The sequence below is a fragment of the Lepidochelys kempii genome, chromosome 2 (assembly GCF_965140265.1).
Source record: "Lepidochelys kempii isolate rLepKem1 chromosome 2, rLepKem1.hap2, whole genome shotgun sequence".
NCBI classification, from domain to species: domain Eukaryota; kingdom Metazoa; phylum Chordata; order Testudines; family Cheloniidae; genus Lepidochelys; species Lepidochelys kempii.
Window position 1 is genome coordinate 18573116 of NC_133257.1, and position 16759 is coordinate 18589874.

The window sequence follows — 16759 nt, forward strand, 5'->3', positions numbered from 1 at the left end:
ATGTGAATGTGTTTTTGTAGTAGGTTATATTATAAATAGTGTATATGTGTGATATTATTTTGTGGTAAGTTTAAATGTGTGGACCTATCATTCTTGACAGTGTTGCTTGACCTAAAAGCAAATGCTGAACACAGTATGAAATTATCCCTTTTTCTGAGTCAAAATGATGTGGTACTTTCATCAAGGCGCTTACTCTCTCAGTATCAGGCTTCATACATATATACCTGTAAAATATAGCTAAGTACACTCATGCCAGTCAAGTTTTGCTTGGCACACTTAATGGACGAGTCTAAGGAAGAAAGAGCAGTGAAACTAAGAAAATGTAAAAATAAATGTTGATTGAAAGGACCTGCGTATTTTCCAGCTCTTGTAGATAAACTACAAGGCAATATCATTGTTTAAAATTTCAATCCTTTCTTTTACATCACAAATATAATATTGCTTATTAATTTCAACTGTTGGGAAATAGTGTTTTATTTAAAATGTGTGAAAGGTAACTCAGAGTATGTCTGACATCTTCAGTTATTGAAGATAACTGCTAGGTCTTGAGCTTTTTAGTTTCTTTTATTGTCGATATCTGTACTTGGAGTTAGCCTGAAATAGAAATTCTCTTTCTGTATTTTGTATGATGTAAATAAATCTTTCTAGAAGAAAAGAAGTTGTCTTGCATACTTCAGATTCTCCTTAAATGTAATATGGGGAAATGAGACTGTCTGTCTGTCCGTGAAATACATGTGAAAATATCCTGATTTTGCTTTCTGTTTTAGTGGCACTAAGAAAAATAGAAACCAGTCATCATCTTTCAATAGATAGATCTAATCAACACCTGGAAATCTTTCAGAAGTCTTCACAGTCTGTCGATCTGCCACAGAAACCACAACCTGGAGACTTGCCCCCAAAGCCTCAGCCTGTGGAACTCACCCAGAAACCTCCAATTGGAGAACTACCCCCAAAACCAGGAGAATTACCCCCAAAACCTCAGCTTGGAGATTTGCCACCAAAACCACAACTTGGAGACTTACCACCAAAGCCACAAATGAAGGACCTGCCTCCAAAACCTCAGCTAGGAGAGGTATTGGTTAAAACTCAAGCTGGAGAATCATCACCAAAGCCTCAGCCCTCAGAGGCAAATCAGAAATCTCACTCCATAGATCTTTCTCCAAATGTACACTCTAGAGATACCGTCCAAAAGCAAGTATCTGAAGATTCTAATGATGTGACACATACTCTGCCAGAGACCCCAGTGCCGCTTCCCAGGAAAATAAATATGGTGGGTAGTTCTATTATTCCAACGTGCTGAAAGCCTCATGGCAAGCTTTGAAGTTCTCCTAAAGCTAAATTTGCAAAAAGACTGCACTTGAGTTATGTGCACAAAACAGGCAACAACTCACAAATTTGAGCACAGATGTATGCTTTTGAACGGTTTCAACAGATAATGTTTCTGATGGTAAAGCCTCTTGCATGCCAAAAGGAGTATAAAAACATTAAAAGGTCAGGTCTGGGAGCAAGGCACTCCATTTAAATTCACCAGAGCATTTTTGGCAGTGTTAAGGGTGCAAATTATGTTTCTGCAATATGTGGCGACTTTCTGAGCGTTAAGGAGTTAAAAACATTTTTAAAGCTTTCTGACTTTAATTCTTTGCTCTCTGTTTCCTACATATAATATAACTGGGACATATATTTGATTTTGAACATATTTAGAAAAGGGTTTAATAGGTTTTATTTTAAACTTCCTTTTTAATAATTGTTACAAAACTTAAAATGTCAACCACAAAAAATCAACTTTCACAATGTAATAGTTCAAATATTTAGCACCTATATGCTTAACAAAGGTGCATAAGTATCATTGTATTTACAAAAGGGCCCATAGAAGCACAGAGGGAAATTTTGACTTGCCAAAGGTCGTGGAGCAAGTCAGTGGCAAAGGTGGGAACAGAACTGGAACCCAATCTGGAGTTCTCACCACTACACTTTAATGTAATTCACATCTAACAAACTTAGGTATAATAGGAACAGTTTATCTTCATCTAATTTACATAGCCCTGGTCTACACTGGGGTGGGGGGTGAATAACATAGCTGAAGTCGACATACTTAGATGGACTTATCGTGGTATCTTCACCACGGTGTCCATCTAAGTATGTCGACTTCAGCTATGTTATTCACAATTACAGGGGTCGACGGGAGAGCGCTCGGGGATCAATTTATCACATCTAGACTAGTCGCGATAAATCGATCCCCGCTGGATCGATTGCTGCCTGGTGATCCAGCGGGTAGTGTAGACATACCCTAAGACATGATAGTTTGCTCTCTTGCCTAACTGGTTTGAAGTTTGTAAAGGTTTTCTTAATATTTAATGTGATTTTTAGTACATCATATTAAATCCAGTTTTGACTAATGGATCCCTTCCCTTTTATACAATATTCCTTTATATATTTGCAAACAGGTGCCATCTCCACCTCAATCTTATTTTTTTAGAATCTCACATTGTCTTATTGACTATGCTTGCATGGTTTGCTTACCATCCTTCTTAGTTGTTGCTTCTGAAACTTTTATCATTTGCCTTCCTTTAGTCTTTGAGTGTTTGAAATGTGATATACAATAACAGATCATATACTTGCAAGGTAGTAAAGTTTGGAAACTGTTTACACAGTTCCCAGAAAAACAGGCTGCATCTAGAGAGGGGCAGTGTTTGGATATGAATTGACAGTCTAGCGCAGAATCAGACCTACTGATTGTGTTTGGGTTCAGAATAATTAACACAAGCCATTCTCATGAGAGAGCAGCCTAAAATAGTGCCACTCATCTTAGAGTAGATCTTCATGTGGAATTTCAGCCATTGAGTCAAAATTTCATGAAAATATTGTCTTGCTAGATTTAGTCTATGTCTATTCCAGAACCAAAGAATAGGTTCATTTTGGTTTTGCACTGGACCTGGAACCAAAACTTTAGTAGAGGTATAGATACTGGGGTTTGAATTCAGTAACTTCCTTAGTTCCCCTATCTTTCTGAATTTCATCGGCGATTGGATTTTAATTTGGTTTTGGCCAGTTCTTAATTCTAATACACATTAAAGGGATAGTGTATATAGACTAAGACCATGACAGAGCCATTGTTAAAACTATTTTCTAGTCTAAGTAAGTATAGGTGGGGCCTAAATCATTTAATTAGGAAGTAGTTAGATGTCAGGCTTTCTAACATTGTTTTTTTGAATACAGACTATATAATCTAGATATATTTCAGAGGAACAGCCGTGTTAGTCTGTATTCGCAAAAAGAAAAGGAGTACTTGTGGCACCTTAGAGACTAACCAATTTATTTGAGCATGAGCTTTCGTGAGCTACAGCTCACTTCATCAGATGTTTACCGTGGAAACTGCAGCAGACTTTATATACACACAGAAATCATGAAACAATACCTCCTCCCACCCCACTGTCCTGCTGGTAATAGCTTATCTAAAGTGATCAACAGGTGGGCCATTTCCAGCACAAATCCAGGTTTTCTCACCCTCCACCCCCCCACACAAATTCACTCTCCTGCTGGTGCTAGCCCATCCAAAGTGACAACTCTTTACATAATCAAGTCGGGCTATTTCCTGCATAGATCAAGGTTTTCTCACATCCCCCCCACCCCCATACACACACAAACTCACTCTCCTGCTGGTAATAGCTCATCTAAACTGACCATTCTCCAGGTTTAAATCCAAGTTAAACCAAAACATCTGGGGGGGGGGGGTAGGAAAAAACAAGAGGAAACAGGCTACCTTGCATAATGACTTAGCCACTCCCAGTCTCTATTTAAGCCTAAATTAATAGTATCCAATTTGCAAATGAATTCCAATTCAGCAGTTTCTCGCTGGAGTCTGGATTTGAAGTTTTTTTGTTTTAAGATAGCGACCTTCATGTCTGTGATTGCGTGACCAGAGAGATTGAAGTGTTCTCCGACTGGTTTATGAATGTTATAATTCTTGACATCTGATTTGTGTCCATTTATTCTTTTACGTAGAGATATAGTTGTTTAAAAACCTTGATGAAACAAGGCACATTGGCATGATGAGCTGGGGAGCAGGCAGGGGAAATGGGGAGGGCAGGGTTCCCCCTGCAATCAGAGATACAAACTGCTGGTAAAATGCACTGGATTTGTAGAATAAATCATAGCCAAAACTCCAAATTTAAATTCTATATATTTATCCCCTTTCTCAGCTCTTTCAGCTAAAATTGTATTTACTTTTTAGGGGAAAAACAAAGTTAGGAGAGTGAAGACCATTTATGACTGTCAAGCAGACAATGATGATGAGCTTACATTTGTTGAAGGAGAAGTAATTATAGTAACTGGTGAAGAGGACCAAGAGTGGTGGGTATGTATCTCTCCTTTTATGAAAATTCTGTATAATTGACACTTTATTGGGCATTACTCTCATCTGAGTAGCAGCTAGCGTACTCATAGTTTCTATATGCTACACCTTATTTGACCTACTTAAAGCTCTTGAACATCAGACCAATCATACTTCATTGAGAAATTCAATTATTTTATGCTTCATAGGGACTTAAATGCAGACTCCCATTCTTAATGGTGTTAGCAACTACTAGGGACAGCAGCAAAAACTGACTCCATTTCATAGGTTTTCAGACGATTGAACTTACTGAGAGACCTTATATGCTCTTTGATTCTTGAACTGCTGCTATTCCAAGTTTATTTGATTCCTTCCTTTACCCTAGACTAGAGGAAACTAACTGGACAGTGACAACATACCATGTATTGTACATAATTTGCATTACTGTTTGCATCTTTTGTCAAAAAATTATGCAACAGCATTTATGTAAACTTGCATCCAGTATTTAAATTGAAGGAGAATGGGTGTGTACAGGCAAGGAATTTACCTGCTTTTGTGGGGAGACAGTTTTCCCTGGATATTGCTAAAACTATCCCTGCCAGCCTCAGAGATGCTTCTGAAATGCAATATTTTGTTGCCTTTGGAATGCACCAGCTTTCCACTAAATGAGGTAGTTTCAGATTTCCCCTCCCCTGCAAATTATTCCATTTAAACAGTGTGTGTACCTTTGTTGATACATGATAAAATATGACAGGTTTCAGAGTAACAGCCGTGTTAGTCTGTATTCGCAAAAAGAAAAGGAGTACTTGTGGCACCTTAGAGACTAACCAATTTATTTCGTGAGCTACAGCTCACTTCATCGGATGCGCTCACGAAAGCTTATGCTCAAATAAATTGGTTAGTCTCTAAGGTACCACAAGGACTCCTTTTCTTTATGATAAAATATGGTTCTTGTCTGAATTCACCAGCAACATTAAGCTAGTTAACAACAGTTGCTGTGAATATGATTGTTGTAATTAATCCCATGCACTGTTGGTTTCCCCTCCTAAATTACATGCAGTTGATCAGTTTTGTCCTTACTCTGCAGTTTACTCGTCTTACCCTCTGTCTTCCTCCTGGATCCCACTCCACTGCTTCTGTGTTCCTGGACCTGATCCAATTTTCAATCTGTTGGTAACCTCACAGTTTCTCAAACCTAGCCTTAGGCCCAATCCTTCCTTCATCCTCTGCTAGCTTCCTCCCAAGCCCTAGTGAATCCTGCTTCCCCAGGCCTCAGCTGTAAGGAAGGAAAGTGAGACAAATTTTACCAATAAAAATGTAATTCCTACTGCTGCACTGTCCCAGCAGGTGTTAGTGCACCAGTCCAGCTGCAGTGCTGTCCATAATGTCTGGGGTCTGTGCCAGATACAATGTTTCTTCTCTCTGATTACCACACTCAGGATTTCCTGTCAGAATTCAGACTCAGTGCAAAATATTAAAGGACTGGTGCCCAGATGAAAGATGCTAAAACATTTTACTTTTTTTAGTTTCTCTTCCTCACAATGAGGAGGAAACAGTGGGGAAGGGAAACAGAGGTTCTCTTATAGTGCTAATGCAGGTAACTGCACTGCTACATATGGCTGTTCTCCCAATCTGTGTATAATTACATACAGTCAAAATAAATATCAGTAAACGGCTGTGAAATCTCCGAAAATGGTCTGCTGGATGTCCACATAATCCTGAAATTTCAGATCTTGAAAATGGAATTTATTGAACTTGTCCATTATATTGTCTATCTGTCTGGACACACAGTTATCATCAGGCCAATAGATGTGCCTCATTCATTTGTATTGACAATGAATCACTGATAAATGGATAGATGTGTTGTATGTCTGTGAATGTCAGTAGTAACCATTCCATTCACATTGAGAAACAAGAGGTCTTATATGTTATCAATATGTCATGGGCCATCCATCCTGCAGATTTCTAATGCATTAATCACTTATGTGTCTTTGAGTCAAAGCCAAACTGACAGTTTAATGGCTCTTTTGTCTTCGTGATTCCAACATCTAGTATTCACTTATAATATCTGTGGAAACATTTCTTTTATCTCCTTTAATTTATTTATATTTGTTCATACATTCTTTTTCAAAAATGAAATTACATTTCATACGCATTATTTAAAGGTGAAGACTGACAAAAGGAAATTTGGAGTTAAGGTTCATTCTCTTTAATCAATTTATTTAGCTTTGGGATTCTAGGAAGTTCAAAACAATGGATAGTGCTAAAATAATGCCTAATTTTCAGAAATGTGTACCTAAGATTTTGTTTGCAAAAGATCCAGCTGCATGCACAATTGCAATTTCCCAGTGTGACACTTGCATCTATGTATGTCAATGCATCTTTTACAAACAAAAATACCTATTTTTGTCAAAAACCATTGAACAGTGTCTTTTTTTTTAATTGAGCCCTATATATTCTGCAGTCCATATGTAGGTATGACAAGGTAAACCAAGAAGAAATTGACACATCATAGAAGTTAGATACTGAAAAGACTTATTATATCATCTATTCCATCTCCCTAATAGTTCAGGACTGTGCCTTAGGCAATTCAAATCTCTAGCGAGATACTCTACCTAATTTGTATAATGACATGGGAGCACTAATTTTTTCTGAATTTATTATGGCTTTTCTGGATCATTCAGTTTGTAAACTTGATAACTCTTGGTTTTGCCTATCTTCAGAGTGCAGAAATGGCTCGCAGGAACTCAGATGATGTGGCAATGGTGTTATTACAGCAGCACTCAGAGGCCACAATTAGAATCAGGGTCCCATTCTCTGCTGCTCTGCACAGGACACGGGTGGGTCCTGTAGATGTCAGGTACAAAAGACAGAAAGTACGCTGATCGTTTATGGAGTTTATGGTGTGGTAACTACAATTTGAGGCTGGGAAGGTTACACTGAGGCCTGCCCATTACCTGACTGCTTACTCAGTTACCCTCCCTCTCCCCCCCACATACACACATACACCCAGGTCCCCAGAACAGCTGAAAAACTCCAGAATTGTGGACCTCATCAGGGCTCCCAAGGCTGTGAATGACTCACCACCTTGTACTGCTGGGAAAGAGAAGGCTTTTGCTGGGGCCATGTGCCCCCAAAGTCTTAGCACCATTGGGGAGAGGTAGCCTCTGCTTGTCCCCTTGTCCCATCTTCTGACGCTGCTGGCAGTGGTTGCTGAGTCTCTCCTTCATGAAGGATGCTGTGACCTTCTTAAAAGGTTATTCCCCTGGGAAATTCCATGAAGGGCTCTGAATCACCTGGTGCTTCTGGGATTGGGGGATGAGGGCTGTTGGGCCATTTGCTTCAAAGTCTTGACTCCATAGGGGGTAGCAATGGGCTCACCTATTCCCCCTCTCCATTTTGATAACCTATAGAGCAGTGAGAGGCACATTACAATACTGAAAACAGTGAACCAGAAGGTAAATCTTCAACGTAGAAGAATTAAGAGCTAGAAGAGGACTGACTGTACAATAAATCAAGGCATGCTGTTCCGATACCGTTAACTAGAGTTCGGCAAACTGTGTGTAGTGGACAAATTATTTAGCTTTTCTCCCGTTTGTGAAATGTCCACACACAAGATAATGACTGATTCATTATTTGAAACTGCTTGGATCTTTCTTTATGAATGTATATTATGCTGTGGATTGCTTGCAAACTGTTTCCTGTACAAATTTGATGTGTGGGGCATGGTTGGTCCCCTCATTTGCAAGTTATTGAGATTTGTTGGATCTATCCTTTTGTAAACATGAGTGACAGACATCATTGGTGCTCTATTTTGCTTGGGGGGTGGGCACCCTTCATCACCTGCTCCTTTTTCATGTTTGGTATGTAATGCTTTGCTTGGATTTCTTCTACCCACATCTATAGAATTATTCCAGGTAACTTCCCATTTTTAGCAAACTTGTAGGTTTCTCTTTTGCTCTTTTCATCCACAGGCGGCTTCCTAGGGTAGGAAAGTCCCAAGATTCCTTATTCTGGAGTGAGTTTGTAGCAGTTCTCTTACAAGATACAGTTTGATAACTATAGTTTAATCTGACAGCCAAGAGAACCTCTCCTCTCTGTGTTTAGTTCAGTGGAATATGTGACACTTCCAGATCTACCATTACAACCGTGATCCTTTCATTCCAGTTCATTTAACTTGTCCCCCTATTTATCCCAGTTACAGCAATGTTTGGTGTTGGTTACTGATCTCTTTACAAATCCAAATATTGTTGTAACCAAGGTAGACAGAGGACTATATTAATCCAAATAAAACAAAATAAAACTCCAATGTCTATGTTTGACAGTGGGAGATATTGAAGAGTAAGGATGTGTCTACACTAAGAAAATAGGTCGAATTTATAGAAGTCGATTTTTTAGAAAGTGATTTTATACAGTTGATCGTGTGTGTCCCCACACTAATGCACTAAGCGCATTAAGTCAGCGGAGTGCGTCCATAGTACCGAGGCTGGCGTCGACTTTCAGAGCGTTGCACTGTGGGTAGCTATCCCACAGTTCCCGCAGACTCCGCTGCCCATTGGAATTCTGGGTTAAGCTCCCAATGCCTGATGGGGCAAAAACATTGTCGTGGGTGGTTTTGGGTACATGTCGTCAGTCGCCCCTCCCTCCGTGAAAGCAACGGTAGACAATCGTTTCGCACCTATTTTCCATGCGGGCACCATACTGCTTTCAGCAGACAGTGCAGTTGGACTGCTAACCATCATAGTCATCCACCGCTTCCGCTGCCACTCTGCTCTCCTGATGCTATGAATCCACCTCGCAGGTCCGCTATATTACCATCATCATCCACCACTCTTCTCTCCTACCCTCCTGGTGGTCTCGCAGGGCTGCTTCCACTGCAACTCTGCTCGGCTGCTCTTGTCTCGCCATACCACGGCAAGCATGCAGCCTGCTCAGCTGTTGTGTCCTAGCAGCAGACGGTGCAGTAGGTATGCAAAACTGCTTATCCAACCACCACTTCTCCTGCAACTCTGCTCTCCTGCAGACGCCATACCACGGCAAGTATGGAGCCCGCTCAGACTTCTCTCAAAGCACAGGCCCCGGCAGTTTGGCCATCCTGGTGGCAATGGAGCAGGCTCTTGCCATGGAACGCTGAATTCTGGGCCCATGAAACAAGCACAGACTGGTGGGACCGCACAGTGTTGCAGGTCTGGGATGATTCCCAGTGGCTGCGAAACTTTTGCATGCGTAAGGGCACTTTCATGGAACTTTGTGACTTGCTTTTCCCTGCCCTGAAGCACCAGAATACCAAGATGAGAGCAGCCCTCACAGTTCACAGGCGAGTGGCAATAGCTCTCTGGAAGCTTGCAACGCCAGACAGCTACAGGTCAGTTGGGAATTAATTTGGAGTGGGCAAATCTACTGTGGGGGCTGCTGTGATCCAAGTAGCCAGTGCAATCACTGAGCTGCTGCTATCAAGGGTAGTGACTCTGGGAAATGTGGAGGTCATAGTGGATGGCTTTGCTGCAATGGGATTCCCTAACTGTGGTGGGGCGATAGACGGAATGCATATCCCTATCTTGGGACCGGACCACCAAGGCAGCCAGTACATAAACCGAAAGGGGTACTTTTCAATGGTGCTGCAAGCAGTGGTGGATCACAAGGGACGTTTCACCAACATCAACGTGGCATGGCCAGGAAAGGTACATGATGCTCGCATCTTCAGGAACTCTGGTCTTTATGAACAGCTGCAGCAAGGGACTTACTTTCCAGACCAGAAAATAACCATTGGGGATGTTGAAATGCCTATAGTTATCCTTGGGGACCCAGCCTACTCCTTAATGCCATGGCTCATGAAGCCATACACAGGCATCCTGGACAGTAGTCAGGAGCTGTTCAACTATAGGCTGAGCAAGTGCAGAATGGTGGTAGAATGTGCATTTGGACGTTTAAAAGCACACTGGCGCAGTTTACTGACTCGGTTAGACCTCAGCAAAACCAATATTCCCATTGTTATTACTGCTTGCTGTGTGCTCCAAAATATCTGTGAGACTAAGGGGGAGACGTTTATGGTGGGGTGGGAAGTTGAGGCAAATAGCCTGGCCGCTGATTACGTGCAGCCAGACACCAGGGCAGTTAGAAGAGCACAGCAGGGCACGCTGCGCATCAGAGAAGCTTTGAAAACCAGCATTCTTGGGTGTCTGGGTGAGGAGACTATGGAACTTGGGGAGGAGGGCAGTTGGTTACACCGGAGCTGCAGTGGCGGTCTGTGCCTTTCCTGCACCTCAACCATACGCCGGAGCATATCAGTTTGATCCTCCAGAAGTCTCAGCATTGCATCCTTTCATCATGCTGCCGCCACCTTTCCTCTTGATCCCGCCACCTCTCCTGTTGCTCCAGCCATCTATCCTCTTGCACATTCCTCCTGTCCTCACGTTCATTTTGTGCTTTCCTGGACTCTGCTATTGTCTACCTCCACGCATTCTGCTGGACTCTTTCAGTTTGGGTGGACGGCATGAGCTCAGAGAACATTTAATCACGAGTGCGTTTTTTTTTCACCTTCTTATCTGTGCTAGCCTCTGGGACGGAGATGCTAGTCACAGTGTTGAAACATTTGCAGCTGCAGGAGGAAAAAAAGGGAGATTAAAATTGAAAAAGACACATTGGCCATTTAAAAGGAGGGGCTGATGTTTTCGGGTTAATGTGCAGCACTAACCCCCCGATACACACCCAATTCTCTGGGATGATCACTTCACCCCTCCCCCCACCACGTGGCTAACAGTGGGGATGATTTATTTTCAGTCACAGGCAAACAGCCCAGCAGGAACGGCCACCTCTGATGTCCCCTTAATAAAATTCCCCTATTTCAACCAGGTGACCATGAACGAGATCATTCTCCTGAGGATAACACAGAGAGATAAAGAACGGATGTTGCTTGAATGCCAGCAAACACTGGGACCACACGCTGCCATGCTTTCTTATGCAGTGATTCCAGACTATGTGCTACTGGCCTGCCGTGGTAAAGTGTCCTACCGTGGAGGATGCAATAAGGCTGCCCTCCTCAGAAACCTTTTGCAAAGGCTTTGGGAGTAACTCCAGGACAGCTTCAATGAGATGTCCTTGGAGGATTTCCACCCCATCCCCAGACATGTTAACAGACTTTTCCAGTAGCTGTACTGGCCACGAATGCATCCCAAGTTTTCAGGGCAAATTAATCATTAAACACGCTTGCTTTTAAACGGTGTATTATATTTACAAAGGTACGCTCACCAGAGGTGCCTTCTCTGCCTTCAAGGTCCGGGAGCTCGGGTTGGGAGGGTATTGGCTCCAGGGTGATAAACAGTTCCTGGCTGTCAGGGAGAACAGTTTCTCCACTTGCCTGGTGTGCGCTATCTTCAACCTTCCCCTCCTCATCATCTTCCTCGTCCCCAAAATCCTCATCCCTGTTGCATGAGAGTCCATTGATGGAGTCCATGCACAGGGCTGGGGTAGTTGTAGGGGCACCCTTTAGAATTGCCTGCAGTTCATCATAGAAGCAGCATGTCTGGGGCTCTGACCCCGAGCAGGCGTTCGCCTCTTGGGTTTTTTGATAGGCTTGCCTGAGCTCCTTAAGTTTCATGCAGCAATGCTGCAGGTCCCTGTGATAGCCCCTGTCCTTCATGCCCATGGAGATTTTTTCAAATATTTTGGCATTTTGTCTTTTGGAACGGATTCATCTCCCCATACAGCAATCAGATCCAGTACCTCCCGTTCAGTCCATGCTGGAGCTCTTTTGTGATTCTGGCACTCCATGATTATCTCTGCTGATGAGCTCTGCATGGTCACACCACAGTGGCCAAACAGGAAATTAAATTCAAAAGTTTGCTGGGCTTTTCCTGTGTACCTGGCCAGTGCATCCGAGTTGAGAGCGCTGTCCAGAGTGGTCACAACAGAGCAGTGTGGGATTGCTCCTGGAGGCCAATACCGTCGAATTGCGTCCACACTAACCCAAATTTGACCCGGCGATGTCTATTTCAGCGCTAATCCCCTCGTTGGGGAGGAGTACAGAAATTGATTTTAAGAGCCCATTAAGTTGACAAAAATGGCTTCGTTGTGTGGACGGGTGTAGGGTTAAATTGATCTAACGCTGCTAAATTCGACCTAAACTCATAATGTAGACCAGGGCTAACATACATCAAAATGTAGCTTCCTTGGCAAGGGTTTAGATGGCATGCTGTGAAATGTCCAAGAACCATCACCAGGCTTGTATTGTTATGTACGAGGAACAGTGTTTTGTTATATGGAGTAAGCGAGAAACCCACAATGTTTTTCTCCTTTGTTGCAGATTGGCCATGTCGAAGGACAGCCAGAGAGGAAAGGAGTCTTCCCGGTGTCCTTTGTGCACATTTTGTCAGATTAATAAAATTCAAAACTTGAGCATTGCACATCCTTCATGCAAGACAGGCTTTTTAGCAAAAGCTAACGGCTGCTGCCTCTCTGTAATCCTGTGCACAACTGTGTATATATAGCTGCTGTTACAAAATAAGAATTCATTTACGGTTCACCTCATGAGGTGAATTATATGTATTGTAAATATACTGTGTTATTCTGCCTTTGCCAGTATTATGGTAGCCTTGGAACCTGGCATGCCTTACTGGGTTTGCTGAAGCCATCCTTGGCATCTAGCACTTACATCTCTGTCTATGCTGTTAAAAATGTGTATCAACTGCCAGCTTTCCAAACATAGGTTTCCATCAACCATGTAACTTTGTAGAAATGACTGTTCCTAATAACTCAGTATTCTCAATTATATAATTAGCAGAGTTAAGATTCTGTTTTCAAAGTAAATGGTTTTGGCCCACTTAAAGACCAATCTACAATTAAGTGTACACAGTTTACAGCTAAGAAACCCACTTTGGTATTTATTAAAGAAAGTGTTCAGTTAAACGTAAGTTTGAAAGCAAAAGGAATATTCACTGACTTTACAGAAAATCAGTAGCATTTTATGGTGTGCATACAGCATTTCATGTTTATATTATGTGGACCTATGCCAAACTCTGATTGCAGTTTCCCTGTGATATTACCTCACTTTAAGACAGTTACAAATTACTTCCATCTGAAAATTTATTTTGATAAAAATTAGTCATACTGTCTTTCCTTATACATATGTGAAATTTGCTGAAGGTTTTTCACTGAATTTTTAGTAACCAAGGACTTTTAGAAAATATTACACTGTTTACATTATGCATGCATTTAAAATAGTGGTTCTCAACCTGTTTATCATTGTGAGCCACATATCTGGCCCACAATGTGTTACCTGGGCCACAGGTTGTGAACCAGAGTGCCCCCCAGACCCAATGCCCAGCGCCTCCCGCCCAGAAACCCCTCCACAGAGTGGAGCCCTGGGCAGGTGGCAGGGACCCCAGACCCTGCTGTGCAGAGCCAGGCAGTGTGCGGCCGTGTGACTGGGCAGACGGGGAACAGCCCAGATCCCGGACCCCATGGGGTTGGCCTGTAGCCCTGGACCTTGTGAGCTGGGCAGCAGCCCCGGACCCTGGAGTCTGCAGGGCCGGGTGGCAGCTCCGGATCCAGGACTCTGCGTGGCCGGCCGGCAGCCACTGATCCTGGATTCCATGGGGCTGGCTGCAGCCCCAGACCCCGTGGGGCCGGCCCGCAGCCCTGGACCCCAGACTGTACGGGGCCGAGTAGCAGCCCGGACTCCACCACACTGGGCGGCCAGGCAGGATGACCCGGGGGGCCTTTAGCACACAGCTGGGCCGCAGCTGTGTGCTAATTAGGCTGCCTGTGGGTTGAGAACCCCTGATTTAGAATCTTACTTGAAACCTGTCTTTGTACAGGAATAGTACTGTAGTCACATAGCTAAGCTGGAACAAAAGAACATTTTAATTTGATAACTATTCAGATTGAAATGTGAGCTTGCAACAGTATTTATTTATAGCTAATTGGCTCTCTTTAAAAATCACTTATTTAAAAAAAATGTCTTCCGCTTTGCTGAAGGTTATAATTAACCAGTGTAAAATTTCCTCAATGTTATTGTCTGGATAAATGTAAACTATTACAGTATAAAAAATTGTTTAGAAAATCAGAGTGAAAGGTTGACCTTTCATGCAGTTTGTCAGGCTATTAATTATAGAAACTAATCACTAGTATCAAGTTGTATATTAACTGTCTTCATTAAACTATCTTTGTATTTCATAGTCTTAACTCCAAGAACCAGCCAAAAAACACATTACCACAAGTCACACACATCCTTCCAAGACTTATTAGAAATTAATTTTATAGTAGCTTCAGAGTTGTTATAAAATGGCATTAGTGGAAAACACATTCCTTGCAGTTAATTCACTTAGTCTCCTTTTTTTCTAATAAAAACATTTAGCGTACTATTAAAAACATTCATTTACTTCAGATTTTCTATATCATTTTTAATTTTGGAACAGAATGAAGTTGTTATTTTCTGTGATCAGATAACTGTATTGATCAGGTTCTGTGATTTTTCTTATGTAGGACTGGTATTATATTGCTCAAAATGTTACTTTGGCAACAGTACATAATACTAATATTTTACAGCAGACAGTCTTGGCTACATAGGAAGATTTTTCATTTCATAAAAGCACAACTCAAAAAAACCTTCTGAAAGTTTTCATTTTTAGTGCAGTTTTACAAGGCTATAGTCAGTGAATATTTAATTCTATTTATATGGTTATGAAAACTTAAATATCAAATAAACCTTGCATGAAAAAATATTCCAAAATATTTATCAACTGTTACTGGAAAGTGGCTTTTAAACTATTGCTTTATCAGTGTCATGACAAATATGTATTCAAAAACAAATACACCAGTGAGTGAGCATGCTCACATCTAATCCACAGTGTTATTAGTTTCAGTCTTATACTGTTCTTTATGGAAGGCAGTCAGGACCTGAGTTTATTTAGCATTCCATTTTATCCATTAATATAATGTTTTAAGTTGCATTAAAGAAAGAAAAACTATTCACTTTTGTGGTCAAGTGTATTTTTAAGTGATCTCAAAATAATCTGGTAAAAGCTAACCACATAAAGAAAACCTAGACATGTAAAATGATGTAGAAGCAAATGTCTATTCTTTTGTACACTCTTTGCAGTAGTATACATAGGCATTGTTAAAATGAGATTAGTTCCATCAGGAACAAGAGTTCTGTTTGTTCTGGCTTATTGTGGGTCATAGGAAATTTAAAAATACATTGTATGTTATATTGCTTGAGTTTAAGTACAATATTATATTTAAACTCAGTGAGCCACTATCTGCAATTTTGTACATGAAATAGTATTTGGAAAGTTTAGATCTTTATAGACAAATAGCTAATAATTAGGTTTTTTTTTCCCCTGGGATGGGGATGTTCTGCAAATGATGTCTTATTTTACTGTTGAACAGCAATTGCTATTTATTTTTTTATTACATAATACATCAACATGTTGTATAGAAATCAGATTTGGTAATGCCAGTAGTTAAAATTTTGACTTCTCATTTGAATGTTAAGATCAAACATCAGTACACTTGTCTATTCACATGTATGTAAATGTGACAGTTTTTGAGTACTGTATGTGTTAATTTCTACTTTTTTAATATTTAAAATTGCTTTGAAATAAATGTATTCAGTTGATCCCAGACATCTGAACAAGGCCCTTTTGTCAGTTGGAATCTCCTGTAGGAGGAAAGTCTACATCTCACGTAGGTGGCTTTTGAGAGAGAACTCATTTTAAGCTATTGAGTAGAGAGCTGAATTATCAATATAAGTATACTTTAAGTTGATAATTCATGTATATGTGTAACCCATTTGTTAAATATGAATGCACTTAGTAGCGAAAAGTTTTAGGATAAAACTATGTGTTAGTATCAAAATACACTCATTCTTTCATGGGTGGGATTAAGCGTCTCTGGTGGCCCCATCAGCTTCTGCAGAATAAAGTTTTAATATTTAAAAACGTGACTAGCCCTTCTGATTGTGAAGAAAACATTCAAAATGTGCTTAACAGAGTGCCATCTTTCTGTGTCTGCAGATAGACTGAAAATTCACAGCTCTTTTAGAGATATTGGGTCACATTGATATGTGGAGCCTAGCAGTCATTTAAATTATTTTTAATGATTTCACAGGGTGTTGCTAGGATTCAAAGGGAAGTAAGTGGTTATGAATCCACAGTAAAGGTGACTTGCAAAGGGGAAAAAAATCACTTATCTTCCATCTGTACAAAAGAATGGATTTTTTTTTCTGCCCCTTTTTTTTGCCCAACCTCAGATATCAAATTGCTATTTTGTTGTTAGGTAAATTGGGATGAGGCTGTATGGTAATTCCTGTGCCCCAATTATCCTAATAGCGGCCAGTAACTCATTACTTCAGAGAAAGATACAAGAACCTCTGCAGCAAGTAATTATGGGATAACCTGTCCATAGGAAAAAATTCCCTTCTAACTCTCA

The 16759-nt window shown here is 41.0% G+C and overlaps 1 protein-coding gene across 2 annotated transcripts in view; it reads left to right on the plus strand.

The window, feature by feature from the left end:
• ASAP1 (ArfGAP with SH3 domain, ankyrin repeat and PH domain 1) overlaps nt 1–16269 on the plus strand; it is a 329105-nt gene extending 312836 nt beyond the window's left edge. The window contains exons 29-31 of one of the 2 annotated variants that reach the window (XM_073330123.1): nt 768–1270; nt 4232–4354; nt 12633–16269. In XM_073330123.1, the coding sequence (XP_073186224.1) occupies nt 768–1270; nt 4232–4354; nt 12633–12707 (701 nt within the window). In that variant the 3' untranslated portion in view covers nt 12708–16269. The other variant, XM_073330124.1, reaches the window with a different exon arrangement.
• Nucleotides 16270–16759: the final 490 nt, after the last annotated feature.